The sequence below is a fragment of the Diabrotica undecimpunctata genome, chromosome 4 (genome assembly GCF_040954645.1).
Source record: "Diabrotica undecimpunctata isolate CICGRU chromosome 4, icDiaUnde3, whole genome shotgun sequence".
In the NCBI taxonomy this organism is placed as follows: domain Eukaryota; kingdom Metazoa; phylum Arthropoda; class Insecta; order Coleoptera; family Chrysomelidae; genus Diabrotica; species Diabrotica undecimpunctata.
The window spans coordinates 91,799,052-91,821,330 of NC_092806.1; the positions used below are offsets into that span (position 1 = coordinate 91,799,052).

Sequence of the window (22,279 nt, forward strand, 5' to 3'; positions counted from 1 at the left end):
TGTGTGTGTTGGGTGCGTGTGTGGTGTGTGTGTGTGTGTGTGGTGTGTGTGTTTGTTTCGAGTATGGGTAGAATATGAGGTAGATTGCAGAGAATAACAAACAACTCGACGTTATTTATTGTTTATTAAAGCAATTTCATTTTCTGGGTAGATTTCATATGTACAACTCCACTTTTGAGAACTGTATAACCTTCGATATTATTCCACTTTTGAGAATAGTATCACCTTCGATATTACTATCCAGAATTGGTTCCATTCCATCATCATGTCACATCAAACACGTCTGTGATATTTCTTCAGTTATTATTGATATTGGTGTGCTAAAATCCGGGTAATGTAAAATAAATACATTAATTAACTATTACTATTTAAAAAATCTTTAATCGTCACAAAAGAACTTGTACACAGTTTAAATGAAAACTAACTTTAAATTTATTTTAAGTGTAAACACAAAAAAACTACGTATCTCATATTTACAAAAATAAAAATACAAGGTATTGTTAATTGAGTTCCAAATAATAAACCCGAAATTACAATTTTCGTTTCAGTTCCTTTAATTATGTACATAAAAGCCAAGGAATGAATTAATCTGTAGAAAATATAACTGTTATTCTTGATCATGTTATTGATGACATACAAAAAATATGGTATATTCAAAATTAAAATTTTAATAAGATTAAGTTGAAAAGTATTGCTTACCGATACGTATTTTGAGAACGATATTCGAAGTGGAAATTGAACCGTCAAAATAACCGTATTTTTAAATGAAATTGTATTTAATTCCCATTAAAGACGGTACATAATATTATTTACTGAGTTATTTTGTCAAAAAATAAGCTGCCAAACACCTTTATATTAGTTTTTTGTATTTTCCACATAAAAATTGTCTGGATTTAGTATACCAAAACTATTGTAATTTTTTAATTTTTCCCCTATGTAACTTTTAATGCTGAATTCGTATCCGCTATCAGTTTTTTGCAACTGATGCAGTTTTGGCTCCACTAATTCGAGGGCGGACAGCGCAAAAATAGCAGATGAAATTTCTTACACTTAAGAATGACTCGCATAATGGGATAACATTGATAAAATCATAACAAGCCATCTTGATACGCAAATTATTTAAATAATAAAGCAAAATAGATTAATACTTATTCACAAGAGAAATTAGCAAGAAAATAGAAAACTGTGAATTAACGTATATTGTAAAAAGGAATGGTCTTAGATTATCTTTAGACTAAAAAAAAAATATCTAAGCAGTTTGTTACAATCGGCGTCCACTAATTAGAAAAAAAAAATTATACGCATAGGTTTTTTGTTTTACAAATTATCAACAAGTTGGAGTTTGGGCCTATTATTTGGAACTCGTATTAAAGGTGTTGTGAATCTTTTTATTACTTAATATTGTCCCCACTGATTTAATGACGTACTTCTTCGGTTCACAAATGTATCTATATAAAAGATGATAAAATATGTCTGATTAACTCGGTATATCTTCTGAGGAAGGATTTTTCTATATATTTATCTCTAAGTGTCAAATGTATGATGACATTTTACAAATATACGGGCTGCTGCATCAATTTTGAGGACTGGCAAAGTTTATGTAGGAATTGAAATTTGCCACTAGCATCACAAAGTTTTACATTTTAATGGGATACATACTCAAAACTGTTTGTTATACAAAGTAATTTGCACTCACTTAAAAAGTTCATCTCGGCTATGAATGAAACGATTACGATTTTCGACAGAAATATGATTCCCATAGGGTACAGATCAACCTTCTGCGATTTTCGAGTTATAACCCTACCCCTACCCGTCGTGTTTTATCTGATTTCCGAAAATAATATTACTTAAATTCTTTAACTCATGAAAGTCGTCTAAAATCGACTGTTGTATCAGAAAATATCGATTCTGTGCGTAAAATAATATTTCGCAATGTAATTTACCTTGAAATTGTCGTTTGGTTGGACATTATCGATGCAATACTGCATTAACATTATGGCCCTCACAAAGATTTGATTATTTTAATAATTTTAGAAACGCTCAAAACTGGCCCGAGTTTCATTATTGTAAAGAAATGGAGAAAATCAAGTTTTTATATGTCTCAAAATATGTACCAACCCTATTATTTGTGAAACATTTCAAAACGGAACTATATACTCTTACTGAGTAAAAATACATAGTACTTACTAACTTACAGGAAAATGCAATCAAATTTTTAAATAAATAATATCCAAACATAATAACCTATTTTAATTTTTTTTTAAATATACAATAAAACTCCACTTTTCAGATACACCTCAAAATTCTTATGACAATTATATAATACGGAACGTCTTACTATCGAAACACGACGATCACGGCCACGTTCACTCTTAATAAACCATATTTGACAAAACCTGATGAAATTTTTGTGAAAATGCTGGAAAAAAATCAACCAAACGATGAGTAATAATCGAAAAAAAAGAAAAACAAAAAATCTGCGATGTTTAAACGAAAAAATGCTTGGATGGCAATAGAAATAATGTCTTTTGACTAAAAAACGTAGACAAAAACATTTTAAAGGACTGCATAGTAGCGGTAGGTATGATTATACAATCAAAAATAGAGTTTGAATATGTTCGAATTGTTTTCATATTTTCTTTCTTATTCGTCTTATTGCCAACCACTGGATCAAGGTACGATACACACTTTTAAATAAAAGGCAGAAAAATATGTATAATAGGACTTTTGGCATTTACAAATATCTAAGATAATTTTGAAAATCTGAAAAAAGTGTAGATTTGCCAACGTCCATAATATGGATAGTTGCAGAATCGAAAAATGTTTCGGTGATTATAAATACGTGTTGTCGACAAACAATTCAGGAAAAAGAAAAAAGGCTTTTGAAGATGATATCCCACTCAGTCAATTGTCCGCTCTCTTAAAAAATATGCTAAGAAATCTAGATTTAGAAAAATACCTTTTAAGCGATTCAAAAGTCTCAACAGAAAAACCCAGATCAAAATTTGTAGCCTTTACTAACAAAGACAACAACCGATACTACTGCAGATGAATTGTGGAAGTGGCCAAGATGGAGAGAATTTTGGTTCTTCCGAAAAATATATAAGTGAAGTTTGTGAAAAAAACTGTAATCATTTGATCATTGCTATTTCAAATCTTAGTGAAATTTGAAAATTAAGTAACAAGTCCCAAAATTAAGCATTTCATTCATGCAGATTATATATAATAAACTTCTCAGCAGCTGTCAACTATTTCGAACAAAAGTAGAGCAACACAGACTTTTTTTTAAATCCCAATTTTACATTCCGGCATCAAACTCCCTAAAATCTTTTCAGGCCATAATGAAAAGAACTACAATGTAACAAAAATTATACTGAAATGATGGCATCTCCTGAGGTACAATTATCCGGAAGAGCCTTCGTTCGGATTTCAAGGTAGGACTATTTCAGGGGGAACACTATTACAGGTTAGAAAAATCAGAATATAATCTTGGAATTTTAGAAGTCTTGCAGGTAAGAGTATGGACTTGGTAGATGCGCTTAAAAAGAAAAAAATGACAAAGGGCGAAAGAACTAGGTGAAGGATAAAAAGTGTGGTATGTAGGGAAAATAACACTAGGAATAGAGTTGGTATAATTGCTGATAGAGAAATAAAAAGTAACGCAGGAGAAGTTGTAAGAATAAGTGATAGAATAGTGTCAGTGAAATAAATGTTAAAGTTTAGGTGTGGTACCAATTGATGCCAAAATGGAAGAGCCATAGGTTAAGATGGTTCGGGCATGTTAAAAGTTGAGACGTTAATCACCAAATACGAAGAAAGCACGTTCCTGAGAGACGATTAGGCAGGTTATGTCGGTAAAGGGGATTATTACTGGTATGAACCAAGATTGGAAAAATGTAATTAGGGAGGCGTACCCGCATAGGGATGAAGGCCAAGATAATGATGAATATATCTAAAATAATAGTTCCTTTAGTAATGAAAGTGTACATTGAAAAACATACCAAAATTGGAAAGGCTAAGGAAAAAAATGTTAAGAACCAAAAGACGCATTAAAAAAATTACGAAAAATAATCCTTGCATTGTTGAAATCTAAGAAATTATGATTCGGTCACGGATAGTTCACAGAAGGTTAGCAGAAGCAAAGTTGCTCAATTGAGGCTCGCTATTACTAATTTAGAGAAGAAATAGAGCAACAATACTTGCATTTACAAGTGTACATTTAACCCTTAAACGGACACACCCATCTCTGAGACCTTTAGTGTCACATTATGCTGAACTTTGGCAAACGTGTTTGAGCTGTGGTTCTCTCCTCCCAAATGTGCTTCCATCAACTACTGAAGTAAGTAGCTAGCGCAACCACGATTAGTATATGTTCTGCAGCTATAAGGTACAAGTCGGTGTTTGAAAGTGCTGCGGTTTCACAGGCCGGGTATTTCGCATTACGCCAGTAATCATACAGGTGCGTAAGACCGGATGTTTCACATTATGTACTTTATGGTGATAATAATTCCAAAAACGCCTTTTATTATTTTTAAGGCCCAATACCATGGATATACCTTTTACGAGCAGTGGAAATGCATCAAAACATCTAACCAGACAAAGGGTTAAGTTCGGAGACAAAGATTTTTAGCAACGAGTTATGGAGTGGTATTTGGAGAACGACGATGAACCTGTACGAGGAGGTTGACGACTGAGATACAGATCCGGACTATGTACAAAGTGATGAAGGGCAGCAGGTATCACAAGAAAAAGTCGAAATACGTTAAGAAAGTGACGGTAGTGTTGGAGAAGATGACCTTGAATCTGAGCAACAACTTATTGGTAAAAGCGCCAACCAATATTAGGAAGAAAATGGAGGTGGACCACAGTTTTTTATTGGCAGAAAACTCAACAATATAAATGGTTAAAAAGTGCATCATCTTCTGTTCAAAAAACGCCAAAATATAATATTATTCGCCAATTTCCCGGACTTAGACGAAAAGCTACCCAAATAGTGAACCCTGGCAAAATAGAAATTTAGAAATGCTTATTTGATGAATCAATTTATTGATAAAATTGTCCAATACACAAACGCTAAATTAATTTCAATTACCAGCTACATATGGCATAAAAAATCAATGCTTAGCTGACTCGTACAGTTCTTACCTCTATATGCCTATATTTACACAGGAAAGGACAGTGACGGAACTGGACTATTCGAAGAAGAATGTAGGCTTTTGAAACCCACTCAAATCAGTTTTACATCTATGTAAACTGCTTGGAGAATCGAACCGAGATATTAGGGCCAACAACTGGTTCACTTCATTGGAGCTGGTAGAAGAACTTGAAAAAAGATCTCTAACGTCGGCACTATGAAGAATTATATCACCAAAATTCAAAGCAAATAAATATAGACCGGTGGAAACAACACTTTATGGATTTGCTACTAATATACTTGTAACTCTCTTACTGTAACTGATCAACATATCAGTTGTGCTTATGTCGTCCATGTATGATATGGTTGAAACAGACTCTGATAAAAATAAAGTTGAAATTGTCCGTTATTATGACAAAAGAAAAAAAGGTGTAGACATTCTGGATATGAAAACTGCTTTATATTCATCTAATAGAAGAACCCGTAGATGTCCGTTAGTAATATTTTACATTTTAATCAATATAAGCTGTGTCAATAGTTTCATATTATATTTGTGTTGCCGTCAAAATCCCTCAAATGAGACGTCTATTAAGTCTAAATCTTCCTAGATAAGGTCACTTATATGTGAAGTCATTCCTGAAGAATTAGAAAATCCCACTGAAGAATTTCCATATGACAAATTTCAGAAACGCAAAACATGTTCTATCTGCCCACTTCAGAAAGAGAGAAAAACATCATACAAATGCATAAAATGAAGCGATTCTATTTGCTTGCAGTGCAGCAGAAAAGTATGCAATAATTGTGCTGTAAAGGGGTCTAACTTCATAATTAATATTAATTATTGAAAATCGGTTTGTTTACTTTAAATAGTTCTAAGTTTTTTAAATATTTTTGTAAGTATGCCTCTGTCAAAAAATAAATTTTCAGAATAGTAGCATCAGTATTTTCTTTTATGAATAAAAATATAAAATTATGCATCCAAAATCAAAATAAATGTTTCTATGTAGATATTTTTGCGCCATGTCCCCAAGATCGGATGTTCCCCATTATGTACTATAGACACATGTTTCGGTTTAAGAGTTAAAATAGATAGTAGACGACTGGAAAAGGTATTATGTAGTGATGGGAATGAAACGTGTGATGACCAATCAATAGCAGATTTAATTCTAAATACGTAACACTGACAGTTAAATATGGTAAAGTCGGTGTTTTTATAGGGCAGATTCTCATGGAATTAGATAAACTCTAACTACACTTCACTAATGACACCGTGGATCGAGTTATTTCTAGAGATATAAAGCAAAATGCAGAATGGGAAGTGACCTCTGCATTTTATTTTCCAACAGGATAACCCAAAATACTCTTAGTGAATTGTTCAAGAGTGGTTTCAAGAAAATAATGTTCGAGTTTTGGAGTATCCGGCACAATCCTATGACCTTAACCCAATTGAAAACTTGTTGGAAGAAGTACAACGTCGTATACGTACAAAAATATTTCCAAATAAACAATTTTTGACAGATATAAGTCAAGTTTGGACAATTTTTTTTCGAGAAGACGTTATTTAAAACTTAATTGCCAAAATAGCGCGATGTTACCAGCAAGTAATAAATAATAATGTAATGTAATAGTAATTGTATAATCTATTAAATTGATACTTTTAGTTATTACTATTAATAAATTTGTTAAGTGCTGTTTGTTCTAATCCTTTCAAATAAAAACCTGTTGAATAAAATGAATTGCTTTACTTTTGTCGGACTCATTTACGAAATTATGTATAATTGTAAATAATTTTTATCTTAAAACGATATTTAAAGTTTTTTATAGGGTTCTGAAATATTGCTTTAATTTATTTTAGGGATCATGCCTATATAAATACTCTCAACCAGAATAAATCTGACAACTTATTTTCCCATTTAAATAAAAAAGTAACCTGTTGCTCTTCTTTTGTCAAAATTTTGTGTCAAAATTTAATACAATATAACTATTTATTCTTTAGATAATTTAAATCATGTAATTAATGTAAAAACTAATACAATCAAGTTGTATTAGATAATTTCAGTATCTTTATTGACATGTGAAATTACCAAATAAACTAAAACTAATCGCTTTTTTTTTCTAAACTTATGCAATAGTTTAAAATAGTAAGTACAAATTGTGTGAAAATAAAAAAATACTTTGTTCTTAAATGGACCTCAGTAGCAATTGTATTAAATACGGTAATACAGTTTTTAATTTGGCTATATCCATTAATATATTAACAGCAAATATTGCTAGTGTACTCCATCCTGGAAATTCTCAAAACAATTGGGAAGAAATTTCCACTAATCGGTATAATTGATAGCTGTTTGGATATAATTTATCAATTGACTAAAAATTAATTTTCAGAAGTGGTAAATTCTGTAACTACACTGAAGATGTATACATTAAAATAATAGTTCTGAAAAAAATATAGGTTACTGAAAAAGCACTATTGGATCTTGTCGATTTGTGTTTCCTGAAGATCACACAATAGTTTAGTTTTTATATACACTCTCACTTATCAACGTCCAATTTTATTCTTTCTCTCAGTCTCTTTGCTGGCGGTTCATTAATTTCTTCCTCCAAACCGGGGAGTTGTATTTTTGTGTCTGAAGCTTCTGAAGGCTATTAACAAAAGAAAAAGCTGTTTTATTGATACAGATAATGAATATATATATATATATATATATATATATATATATATATATATATATATATATATATAAAGTAAGTATAGGCAAACATCGGCAACGGTAAAAAATACAAATGGTTACATTCATTTTTCTAAAATAATAATAAAATAATACTTAATTATAGTGTACAAACATATACGTGTGTTTTATTAATATGTGTAAATATTTTAACGGCACAATTTTGATGCCAAAATTGTACCTTGAAGAGATACCGGCTGTTTGATTTGAAGATATACATTTAAAAATTAATTTTGATTTATGTTTTAATACCACCTCATATGTTTTATGATTTTTTGCAGTAAGTTTAAGTAGTTTAAGCTACAGCTACCTGGGGAAAGGAATGGCAAACGATCAAACGTTTAAAACAAATGAAAAAGGATAATGCGAGTGAATAATAAAAGTAAAATGTTATGGCATGTCTCGCAAAACAGAAAACCAAAAGAAGTATACCGATGGAAGGCAACCGTATATACGTATTTCTGACTATTGGTCATCTTCAGTACGGTGCACCCAAAGTTGATATGCTCCTTTTCTAACTTGGCTGCACCGTACTGAAGACGACCAATAGTCAGAAATACGTATATACGGTTGCCTTCCATCGGTATGCCTCTTTTGGTTTTTTGGTTTTCTGTTTGGCGAGACATGCCATTACATTTTACTTTTATTATTCACTCGCATATATATATATATATATATATATATATATATATATATATATATATATATATATATATATATATATATATATATATATATATATATATGAAAGTAAAAGATTGCATTTCATTTCAATCGGAACTCCACCATTGCTCTACACGTGTTTCGAGTTATTCAACTCATCATCAGGAACACTTGTGGAAGTTCAACTGAAATGAAATGCAGTCTAGTATTTGGTCATTATAACCAAAATAACAGCCAGGTACGCTAGCAGCGACATCTATACGAAGTAGCAAGAAGTCCAGAGACCTCTCTCTGATAGTAAATTAGGTGAACCTAATATATATATATATATAATATATATACAAACAACACAGTTTATTAGGGTTGCAGTCAGAAAATTGGCCGGGATGTTAATGAAACACTCTTATGACTTTTCGTCTAGCTTTCGGAATCGTTTTGTTCCTTTTTCAAGACACTATAATAAGAAAAAAGTGTAAATATTTATAAAATATCACAAATCTTCAGTGCAGCTTACTAGTCGTTGAGATTATTTACAAAAGCATAGACACTCAACATTAATAACAACACACATAAAATATAAAATAGTGGACAAAATACATTTAAAATTCTTTAAAATTTAGGTACAAGTAGTAAAAATTTTGTTGTCATCTTTTACTAGTGTGTTTTAACTCTGGCACATAGAGAACAAAAAGAAAAAATCCTATGATTAAAAAGTAATTAGGTGTATTTAATATCATGTTTCTTTTTAAGAAATACTAGAGACCCATCTTAGGTGATTTTAATTTTTAAACCTGTCTTAATGGTATGCAACATGTTATGCATATAACTGTAATTTGTGTGGGTACGGGTACAGGTAGATATTAATTTTATTTTGGATGTTTTTCCAGTAAGTAACAATAAATGTTGCTCAGTTTATCTATGTCTGACTTTTTATTGATGCGAGATGTACTTGATTTTATGGAACACATTTCCAAGAAAACACGTTTTGAATGGTTCTTTTCCTTTGCCAAAATACAGGAATCCTCGAAATTAAATTCATGTTTCAACGTTAATGCATGTTCTGTCAATGCACATGCATTTATTTTTTTGGTTTTTATATCGCTACGATGTGAGATCACCCTACTGTGAAAATTACGAGATGATTCTCCTATATATATTTTGTTGCAATTATTACACGGTATAGAATAAACAATATTCGATGACTCCTGTATTGTGAAAGGATCTTTTGTTTTTGTGTACAACTTCCATATCGTTTTCACATTTTTGGTTGTAATTTTTAAATCACTAACATTTTTGAAGATGTTCATTAGCTTCGGTGTCAAAACTGGAATGTAAGGTAGGCAACCATAAGTTATTTTGGATGGTATCACTGATGTGTTCTGTGTCAATGTCAATTGTCGGACCTCATTGTTATGAAAATTTTGGTTGTCAGAAAAATGCGAAGGAAACGGAGAACCGAAAATGAGTTTATTTAACAGCCCTATAGGATAGGAGTTCTCTTGTAATATAGATCTCAGCTTTTTTAATCCCTTGTCTCTGAACTCGATGTGTGACAAGTTGATAACCCTAGTTTTCAGGGCCAAAACCAAATTTGTTTTCATCTTGGATGGATGTTGAGAATGAAAGTTTATAAAACGGTTACTAAAACAAGGTTTACGATACCACTCCGTCCTTAGCATGCCATCATTGCCACGATGGATTAGCATGTCTAAAAAAGGAATAATATTATCAGCCTCTCTCTCAACCGTAAACTTTAGGTGTTCACATTGGGCGTTAAAGGTGTTTAACACATCAGTTACTTTGTTTTCAGGGACGGATAAAATCAAATCATCAACATATTGTTTAATAAAAGGTATGTGAAAAGGTATCCTTTCTTTACACGTTGTTATAAGTTCATCCAAAACAAAGTTACATAGTATGGGGGATATTTTGCTGCCCATTGGAGTAACTGATGTATTAAACACCTTTAACGCCCAATGTGAACACCTAAAGTTTACGGTTGAGAGAGAGGCTGATAATATGATTCCTTTTTTAGACATGCTAATCCATCGTGGCAATGATGGCATGCTAAGGACGGAGTGGTATCGTAAACCTTGTTTTAGTAACCGTTTTATAAACTTTCATTCTCAACATCCATCCAAGATGAAAACAAATTTGGTTTTGGCCCTTTGGGCTTTATTTTGGGCCAAAAAATAAAGGCCTTAAGCTATCTTTGTTAGAATCTATGGAAATCAACAAATTAAAAAACACAGATATAATTCTGAATGACCAGCTGCATATAGTGATAAGAATTAAAAATAAATTTTGTGGAAGTTTTGAAAACAAAGTTTTCAGTGTTTTATTGTTACATATATATATATATATATATATATATATATATATATATATATATATATATATATATATATATATATATACAGTAGACTCCCTCTATAACGAGAACTGAAATGACAGACTAATTACCTCGTTATAAGCCGATCTCGTTATATCAGACAATAATAATACTGTGCATACATATGAATCTGTAGTTTTCTAAAACATTAACTTCCTATAGTGAAGCCATTCGGAGCAATATAAGATGCTAATAAATATTGTTTGAATGGCGTTTTTGAAAAAAAGTTATTTACTTTTATTGTCAATGAAATATATTAAAACATAAAAGAGTTGTTTACTTTTATTATCAATGATATACGTTAAAACAAAAAATCTGTACTTATATTTTTTTCCAACTACATAATGTATAAAGCGTATTTTCAAGGATAACATAAACTATTGCTTCTGCAATTTTAAGAACTCTGTCATTTTTAACTGCTTTAAATGGTCCAGTGTCCAGTATCATTCTATCATATTTTTTAAAGATGTGAAACAGTTGTATTTATTCATTGTAAAGAAGTTTATTGCGGGCTGCAGTTAAGTTTATTGAGGGGCTGTTTGAAAAGGTATATATATATATATATATATATATATATATATATATATATATATATATATATATATATATACCTTTCTTCCTTATTTTCTCTCGTTATAACCAAATTTGCCTCGCTATAGACGGTTATAGTTCAATAGAAATTTCACGGGACATCTAATGTATCTCGTTATAAGCGAAACCTCGTAATAACCGTGTTCGTTATAGAGGGAGTCTACTGTATATATATATATATATATATATATATATATATATATATATATATATATATATATATATAACTGTTTTGGATGGGTTGGAGTCAATAAAAGGGCTATTGGTTAACTATTGTTTTAATCTTGAGCTTTCAATTGTGTTTACAATTATTATCAAGAGCTAAAAAAGACAAAATACTTACAAGGTTGAACTAAAAAGAAAAAACAATGTTTGTTAACTTACCAAATAAAAATTAGTTTAGTAAGTAAAAATTACTGCTAATATATCTTCAAAATATTTAATATAAAAATGTTTTAATCCAATAAATGTTTCTCCGAAAATTTTTATAATTTTGAAAACATTTTTTTAATACAAAAATAATTGAATTTATAAATAAGTTCAAATAGCAACCAATTACAAATAGCCTCAATGTCATAAATGCCAACATAAAATTTTTATTTTTGACAATTATATTGCCAAAAGTAAAATTTCGTTTAAACATTCTTTTTTGTTTAGTAACAAAAAGAAGAAGATTTATTCACCGTTGACAGATGTCTGAAAAAATGTAACAGATATATGGAGAATTAAATATGACATTTTACAAGTTTTATATATAAATCATAAAGAAAGAATATAATTATAAATTTTGCTTAAATTTTGAATTTCTGATCTTTTGTTTAAGTTATTATCACTTTTGCTAATACAAACCATTTCCAAAAAAGTCCTTTTAAATTTATTACTTTCACTACATAAAATTTTAATGTTATCAAAATCCATAATATGGTCTTTATCGATTACATGCTCTGCCAAAGCACAAGATGGTTTTTTAATTCTGCAATCACTTTTGTGAGAAATAATGCGATTTGAAAGATTTCTTCCGGTCTCACCAACATATTCAGCCTCACACTGAGTACAACTAATGCTGTATACTAAATTCGTTTTTTCAAATTTGTCTATAGGATATTTAGTTTTAGAATATAAAGATGAAATAGTTTTGATGTTTTTTGTTGCTATTTTTATATTGTCAATAACCTTTAGTGTTTGTATTAATTTAGGTGTTAATGATGGTATAAAAGGTAGTGAATGATAATAGATGTTCTGATTGTTAGATACAATGTTTTGAGATTGAGCAAAAAATGGTGTTAAATTATTTATATTACCAATATTAGAAAAAAGCATCCTATGTAGCATATCTGGAGGATAAGAGTTTTCAATTAGAATATTTTTTAATAATTGAAGATCTTCTTGTAGATAATCTGGATGAGAAAGTTTTAAAACACGTTCTTTTAATCCTGTTATAAGGTTCATTTTCATCTTATTTGGATGGTGAGAGTAATAGCTTATAAATCTATTACTACATATGGGTTTTCTGAACCATCTGGTTTTCAACATATTGTCTGTATTTCTTACAATTCTCATGTCAAGGAATGGTAGAGAATTATCTACCTCTTCCTCAACTGTAAATTGTATATGTTGATTATGACTGTTGAAAATGTTGACTGTTTCATGAATTTTGTGTTTAGGAAGTGCCAAAACTAAATCATCTACATATCTCTTAATAAAAGGAATGAAAAAAGTGCAATTACTGATACAATCACTGATAACATCATCCATGACGTAGCTACTTAGAATGGGTGAAAGACTAGATCCCATAGGACTACCAAAAATTTGTTTATAAAATACACCATTAAATATAAAAATATTAGAATCAAAAACAAAGTTAATAAGTGTTTTGAAATGCAATAAGTCAATATTAGTGTGTTGCGAAATCTCATTCCAATGTTTTTCAACACTACTTATGATTAAATCTAAAGGCAAATTAGTAAAAAGAGATGTTACATCAAAAATAACTAAAACATAATTTTGTGGTAATTGGAAATTATTAATGAAAGAACTAAAATCAAATGAATCTTTAATGTAAAAATTGTTGTTTAAATTATAAGCATTTGTAATTGGTTGCTATTTGAACTTATTTATAAATTCAATTATTTTTGTATTAAAAAAATGTTTTCAAAATTATAAAAATTTTCGGAGAAACATTTATTGGATTAAAACATTTTTATATTAAATATTTTGAAGATATATTAGCAGTAATTTTTACTTACTAAACTAATTTTTATTTGGTAAGTTAACAAAAATTGTTTTTTCTTTTTAGTTCAACCTTGTAAGTAATTTGTCTTTTTTAGCTCTTGATAATAATTGTAAACACAATTGAAAGCTCGAGATTAAAAAAATAGTTAACCAATAGCCCTTTTATTGACTCCAACCCATCCAAAACAGTTATATATTTGTTCCAAACGAGTCACAAGTACTTCTTTTTTCTTATTCTTATATATATATATATATATATATATATATATATATATATATATATATATATATATATATATATATATATATATATATATATTATATACATATATATATATATATATATATATATATATATATATATATATATATATTATATACATATATATATAAATATATATATACAGGGTGGTCCTTAAGTAATTGTTCAAACGAAAACCGTAAATTCTACACTTTAAAATATTACTATTTAAGCCAACTTGGTTTAATAAAATGTCGATATTAAGAAAGATACAGGGTGTTAAAGTATAAATTTAAAATTCTATTTTTCGCTATAACTTTTACGTTTGTAAATATTTTTGGACAAAAATTTATAATTGGATGCTTTAAAGCAGGATAAATTATTATTTTATACAAACTTTAATGTAACTGATAGAGGGCGCCACATATGCCACATGTGTGGCATAGATTTGCGCTTAACTTTTTTGCTCTTTAAGTTAGCTCTATTTGTGTTAAAAAATATTAAAGATACATTATTTTTACAAGGAAAAGGTATACTAGTTAGTAACCTCAAAATTTAACCGTTTTCGAGATATTCGCATTTTATAAGTCAGCTGCATAATAATTCTTAGTTGTAATATTTGTGCGGTAAAGCACTGAATACTTGTAGATAAGCATAATTCACAGTTTATTCTTATTACAACAACTCAAAGATGATAATATAACATTATAAAATTTTTGTTATGGCTGCTAAATGTCTTATTGAAGAAAATATTCTACATCTTCTTCTTTAGGTGCCGTGTCCGTATTCAGACGTTGGCCGTCATAATGTTTACAATTTCCCTTTTCTATCGCTTCTTAAGTTTCTATACCTACTGGCGTTGTATTACTTTTTCCCTGTTGTAAAATGCTGAAAACCCAAAATTTGTGGTTTATGTAAGATGGTACACCACCACATTCTAGAGAGAAGGCAGTGAGAACATACTTAAATATAACTGTTCTAAACGTTGGATTGATCGTGGTAGTCATATTCCTTGGCAATGTGGTGAGATATTGATATAATTATTTAATTTATAAAAAATCCCAAAAGAATACTTATTATTAATTACGTAAATTGTTTACCCATTTTTATTAGGACAATTAGAAACTAAAGCCCAGGTATTGAATAACATATATGTGTCTTGTTTCATAATATCTTTGCTACCAATCGAACCTTAAAGACTCAGCATTTTAACAAAAATATCATCGTTGGCCTAATAACTGATATTGTTATAAATATAGTAAACACACAGGTAATTTAGTTCAGCATAATATTAGTTTGTTAGTTAATCATAATAGACCATTTGTTCGAGATGTAATTATAGTTACTCAAAAGCTGTAACGTAATCATATAAATAAGTAATGTCATCGATAGGTTATTCCGTGTTTATATAAGTAACCAATGAATCAGATACATCACAGTTTAATATATTATTTAACCTGTGCGACAAATAAGATGTAGTTCCATAATATACCATAAGGTTTGGATATGTATCCAAAAGAATATATTCATCCATTATACATTATAGCCACCACGTAGCCCAGAATTTAATCCGCTTGATTTTGGTGTATGGGGCGTATTAAAACAACGTGTCTATAAAAATCCCATAAACATTCGCAACCAACTATGGGAAGAAATAAATACTGCAGCAGTTTCTTTAGAACCAATGATGCTATTTAATGTGAGACGATCTTTTATGTAATATATTGACAAATGAATTAAAGAAAATGGTGGACATACCGAACACTTACTTTAACATGTTATGTTATTTAGTTTAACTATTTCTTAATTTGGTTTTTAAACAAAATGTTTTGATTATGACTATTAACATAAAACGTAAAATGTTTGATGTAATTATCCTATTATTCTGTTTTTGTCAAATCCTCTTATTAATTATCCTGCTGATATATTTATTTTATTTAATTATTCGTTAACTATTAACTTTAGTTAACGGTATTTTATACCAAAATTTAGATTTATTAATGTTTTTGTCTATTTTCCTTCGTTGCCTGGAGTAATTGCCTTAAATCAGAATTATGCAGCTGATTTGTAAAATGCGATTATCACGCAAACTGTTAAGTTTTGAAGTTATTAATGGGTATACCTTTTTTTTGTTAAAATAATGTATCTTTAATATTTTTTATCACAAATACAGGTAACTCAAAGAGCATAAAAGTTAAGCGCCAATCTATGCCACACATGTGGCATATATGGCGCCCTGTATCAGTTACATTAAAGTTTGTATAAAATAATAATTTATCCTGCTTTAAAGCATCCAATTATAAATTTTTGTCCAAAAATATTTACAAACGTAAAAGTTATAGCGAAAAATAGAATTTTAAATTTGCACTTTAACACCCTATATCTTTCTTAATATCAACATTTTATTAAAGCAATTTGGCTTAAATCGTAATAATATATATATATATATATATATATATATATATATATATATATATATATATATATATATATATATATATATATATATATATATATATATATTAAACTCTTAAATATTGGGGAAATCTGCAAGAAAGACTCTAATGAGTATCAATTGTTTCGCCGAACGTTTTCGCCAAAGAGAATTAATTTGGCTTCTTCAGGACTGAAAGAGAATAAATTATAATTAGCTACCATATATTATCTATTAAAAACATTATTGATCTTACCGTAACTTAGAATTGTAGAGTTAGAATTTTAAAAAGTTAACTAGTAACAACATAGTGGTGTTTTTTGTTAGTACTTTCAAAGTACCGATTGCTGATACTATAAATCAATATATTATATATATATATATATATATATATATATATATATATATATATATATATATATATATATATATATATATATATATATATATATATATATATATATATAATTATAGAAAAGGTTAATGCGAGTGAATAATAAAAGTAAAATGTACTGGCATGTCTCGAAAAACCGGAAAACATAAAAGAAAATAACTACATCGATGGAAGGCTTTTATGTTTTCTTGTCTTGCAAGACATGCTATTACATTTTATTTTTATTATTTACTCGCATTAACCTTTTCTATTTGGTTTAAACGTTTGAACGTTTGGCATTCATTTCCTCAGGTAGCTGTAACTTCCTCCGTGGTTATTATTAATTGTTGCCCTGAAACCATCAGGGTGTTCTTAATGCCACAAATTAGCATTGCTCCTGTAGTGATCCTTTCCAAGTTAACATTCCCCTTTTCTACCTTTTTTTTTTCTCTGAAGGTGGAAATTTCTAAAATCCGTACAAATTTAACACATCCCTAGGGATGTTTGGCGTGTACATTCAGGGTAGAGGAGTACATCCGAGCAAATTTACCTTTAGAAGAAGAAGGTACTGCAAACAGATGCGTCGTTCCTGTTATCCTGCCTACCAACTAAAACCACCCTCTCCTACTTGTGCGCAGGTGACTGTCGCACGTACGGTACTCCTGTATTTATACACGTATTTACCTGTAGGTATTTGTCTTTCTGAATATATGAAGATATATCCTAAAACACCCATGTCGTGTGAGCACTTGCAGTAATCCAGTCGTCTGTGACCACAGTCCACCCAGTCCCTTAGGCTCGGGATCAGCATTTTGGTCCACTGAGCAACATCTTCCGTGTGGTTCCACTCTTCTTTCCATTTTTTTATTGATCTTTCTTTCTTCTTTTTTTTATAGATGCTGTCAAATATTCACTTCTCTCATAGATATGTCTCCTTTCTACTGCTAACACATGCAGAGGAACACATCCCGTGATAATCCACAAGGCCGCTGCAGATACAGTCCTGTAGGCGCATGCTACTCGCAACAGACTTGTTCTGTCTACTCGTATCTCTATCGCCTCACTCCAGACTGGTGCCGCGTAAAGGATTATTGACTGCACAATACCGTGTAAAGCCCTCCTCTTTTCTGATTTGGGTCCTCCAATGTTAGGCATCACGCTCCCCATCGCTGCCGTACTCTTCGCTGCCTTCTGGGCTACCCCCCATGTATGCTCCTCCATCCATATTGGTGTAGTATCACTCCCAGATATTTGACTCATTTCTTTTATGTTAGTTGTACCCCTGCATATTGGAGTTCCATCCCTTGTCTTTTTCTTTTACCCTTTAGAATGGCTTCGGTTTTCTCTGCTGCGACTTCTAGTCAGTGATCTGTCATCCAGTCCTTCACGACGTTGCCCGTATGTCTTACCCGAAATCGGAGATTCGGCTCATCCCACGCTACTATCAGTACAGCAAGATCATCCGCAAAAGCGAAGGGGGACCTACCTTGTACGGGAGATCCCTGTGGCCAGGGCCGTAACTCCAGTTGTTACGTCAACGAGCGTGTTGCATTCGAACGTATCGAATAACAGCAGAGCCGCCCAACGCTGTTCATCCCCAATGTTGTACAATGCCTCTATTACACTTAAAATTGTGTCAAATGTGCTATTCCCTTTTCAGAATCATGGAAGGAAGCATATGGGGTGATATTTTTCCCCAGTTGTGGGAAGCAGTACCAACCTTGATATCCTTCAATCTTCAGGAAATGTCTGTGCTTCAAGCAATGCACTCATATGCTCCAAAAGCCACCAAGGTTCCGCGCGGCTTAGATGCTTTACCGCGTTTCGTTCGGTATCTGGTCTAGTCCGAGGGACCTACGTGTCTTGAGTGCATCCAATGCCGCAACTAATTCATCTATGGTAAAGGTACGGCCCGCTCAGCTCACTCGTTCCTCCATAATCCATGCCATCTGCCGGACGGAAAAAGCTCTCGTGTTACCTCAAGCTTTTTGACTAGTGGCATTTCGTATGAAGGGTACGCATGGAACTTTTTCATTGCGATCCTATATCCCTGACCAAAGATGTCTTCATCCAGTATGTCACACAGTTCTCTCCAAAGCCTTCTGTTTTCTGTACAAATTTTTCTGTAGAGTTCTCTCTTTCGTATGCGGTATTCTATTTTAATTAGCTTGAGTTGCTCGACGACAGCAGAGTTTATCCCTGCTCTGCCCCTTGCCCTCGTTATCCTTCTTCTCATGGCTATGCATTCATCTCTTCGAAGTCCGCACTCCACCAGTATGGCGTCCTGCTCACCTCTCGACGACCTATTTTACTGCCTTCTATAGTCTTCTTTCATGACTCCCAGGTTTTTCACCGTTGGCGTTTGACCCTACATCACACCTACTCCCAATTTAATGAGTTCCTCATATGTCTTCCAGTCATACCCATCGCCGCATCCAACGCTGGACATCCCGGACGTGCGAACTTTGTTAGTAGTTCCTGCTCCGGTTATCAAGAATTCGATTTATCGATGTTCCGTTCCGGTATAGTCTGGCAAGACCAACCAATCTTTTGTTTTTGCTTCTACTCGCTGTGTAGTCATGGTAATATCAAGGATATACGTACCCGTACCTTTCCTCACGAATTTGGGCTCCAGACCGGTGTTGACCACCAAATCCAAAGTACCCACCCAATCAGATAATATTCTACCGCGAGTATCGGTGATGGGATGGGGGACCCCCACTCCGTCGTTTTTGATTCGCATTCTCCTCTCAAACTCATCACGTCCTCCATGATCTTATCCATCTTCCACCCATAATCACCCACCGTTATATTAGTAGAAAGATAGCAGCATACCAGCTGCAATTCCTCTATCTGGACGATCATACATCCCTCCTTTGCCTTTATTTCATATACTCGCAGCTTCCAGTTACAGATTCGTAAACTGACCCTTCCAGTCGCATCCACAAACCAGCCTCTCGTCTTAACCGCTGTTGGGTCTGGCTCAGCCGTAACCATTATGTCGATGTTTTTTTCCGTGGCGGCAACCTCGGCCAGATGATGGAACAATATATACTAGAGTCTAGTGTTCTATTCTCAACCACATGGTTGAACCATGTGGTTGACATTGGTTCGAGTTTGCTACGTGACCAGGTATTTACATTACAATAATTGAGACATATTGTTTCTTTCTTGCATTCAGCAGCCAAATGACTTTCGTCGCCACATCGGAAGCACAACCCTCTTCTGTTTTATCCCTTGCGTTGTCTGTGTCTGAAGGCAAGGCATCTCCTGCATCTGGGTATCTCTGCCCTTGCTTCCACCAACCGACAAGATGAAAAGCCCACTCGTATTCTTTTCATATTAAAAACTTTTTCAACAGCGTCTTCGTCGACATCTATTATAGCGCTCTCCATACCTTTCACGTCGCCTCGTTCTTCTATCCAGACTTTGACTACGTCACAGGCCTGCTCTTTGCCTGCAGCTTCCTCTACTGCTTTCTTGATCACTTCTGCCGTAGTGTCGGGTGGGATTTCCTATACTAAGATTCTCTTTTTGACAGTGCCCCCTTTTGCCATCACTCTATGACACGCATTCTTTCTCTGAAAGTATTTTCTTTACTTTCTTGGCCACTTCTCTTCCTCCTCCTAGTTCCTCTTGGTCTCTTGTCTGTATTATTCTGTTGATGTTCATATCTCTCCTTCCTGTCAGATTTTCTTTAATTTCCTTTATTAGGTCTACGAACGACTTTTCTTTAGGTTTATTTATTATGACCACGCCCTTTTGTTCTCTTGGTTTTATGGAGGCCTCCCCTCTCCCTATTCTTTTTCCTATTAGCGTGATGGTCACATCCTTTTCTCTTGAAGCCCATTTTAGTATTCTTCTTGTTCGTTCGATCCACAGGGTAACCTGAGTATGGATCTCGACTTTGTTTCTTCCCAGTTCTTGCACCTTTGTACTAGTTTTTAACTTAAGGAACTTCATGATCTCTGGTTTGCAGTTGGCCAATCTGGTAATTAAGAACGCAGAAATCCTGACCGTAGAAGAATGTCCTGTATGAGAAATTGTGGTTTGGCTGTACCACTAACGAATTATTCAAAACAGCTGTAAATAAAATAGAATCGCCCTAACGATATCCAATCACAGATAGGAGAGGCACTCAAAGAAGAAGAATCTGGTAATATAGTCCTTACTTGTTCCATGGCCTTATTAAGTCCTTGTCTAACTTGGCTGCACCGTACTGATGACAACCGAATAGTCAGAAATGCGTATTTACGGTTGCCTTCTATCGATGTACCTATTTTGTTTTTTGTTTTGCGGGCCATTTATGAAGTATTATATCAGATTGAAAAAATATTGTTTGAGCTGTGATTAATTATTGTCCAATTCTGTTTTATGATCAGACAGCAGCCAGAACACGACATATAAAATTAAAGCAAAACAATTTTCATAGGAGTGAGCTAGTCCAGACTTAATATCAACTATAATACATAGTACTTTTAAACAAAACTTATTTACTAAACTCTAAAAAATTAAATACTAAGCAACGATTAGTAAACGTGATGAAAATATTATCTATATGAAAACTTTAGTAGCAATCATTCAAAGGGATAATTTTCTCTCATATCAGTTATCAATTTATTTATGTGGTGGATCTTAATTTGTGTTGACATTGGCTTCTAAACTTAGAATTTCTGTAGTACAACGGTGAACCATCAACACATTATGTTCAATTCAATTCATATTCAATTCATATTCAATTCATTCAGTTACCTTTCTTGATTTTCCAGTTGTTTTAGTAAGTTTAACGTTAAAGGTAACAAATATCTTGAAAGCATACAGATTAGTATCAGACAGTCCCGGAACAGATGGCTGAGAAATCTAATTGTTTCAGAACATCAATGTTGCAATGGTATATCCATAATTACCAAGTCATCATCTTTCATATCTCGATTATCGGCGGTTTTAACGCTAAAGGAGATCGAATTAATACAAAGGACGCGGCACTTTCATGCCGCAAAATGGCTTTAGTTAAATTGGCTGATACGTTGCAGAGAGGTGGCTTTCGTCATGCTGATAAAAAGTTATCATTGCCCCAAGACTTAGAAATCAATTGTTTCTGAGTTATAGAGGTTCAAAATGTCGGTTTTTAGTCCATTTGAATAATACACATTTGTATAATATACAGGGTGTTACTAAATAATTGCAAAAAACTTCAGGGAGTGACTCTGCATGAAAAAACAATGACATTTTGCTATATAAAAATGCTCCGTTTTCCGAGATACGGGATGTCCAAAAACACTTATTCCTTTCTTTTCATATGAGGCGCCGTTTTTATGAAAAAAAAAAACAAGACATTTCTTTAATACATACTCAAGAAATATCTAATACAATAGGTAACATTAAACCAAAAACAATAACAGAAATTACCACTAATAAACTTTTAAATAGGTGCAAATAGATACATTGCTGAGCCAAGGAGAGATAAATCACAGCTAACAACTAGGTACC

General features: G+C 32.0%; 1 protein-coding gene across 2 annotated transcripts in view; it reads right to left on the bottom strand.

Moving 5' to 3' along the window:
- Window positions 1-354: 354 nt before the first annotated feature.
- pds5 (cohesin associated factor B pds5) overlaps window positions 355-22,279 on the bottom strand; it is a 214,996-nt gene continuing 193,071 nt past the window's right edge. For both annotated transcript variants that reach the window (XM_072529909.1, XM_072529908.1), the window contains one exon: window positions 355-7,777. In XM_072529909.1, coding sequence (XP_072386010.1) covers window positions 7,667-7,777 — 111 coding nt within the window. In that variant the 3' untranslated portion in view covers window positions 355-7,666. The remainder of the gene's footprint in view (window positions 7,778-22,279) is intronic.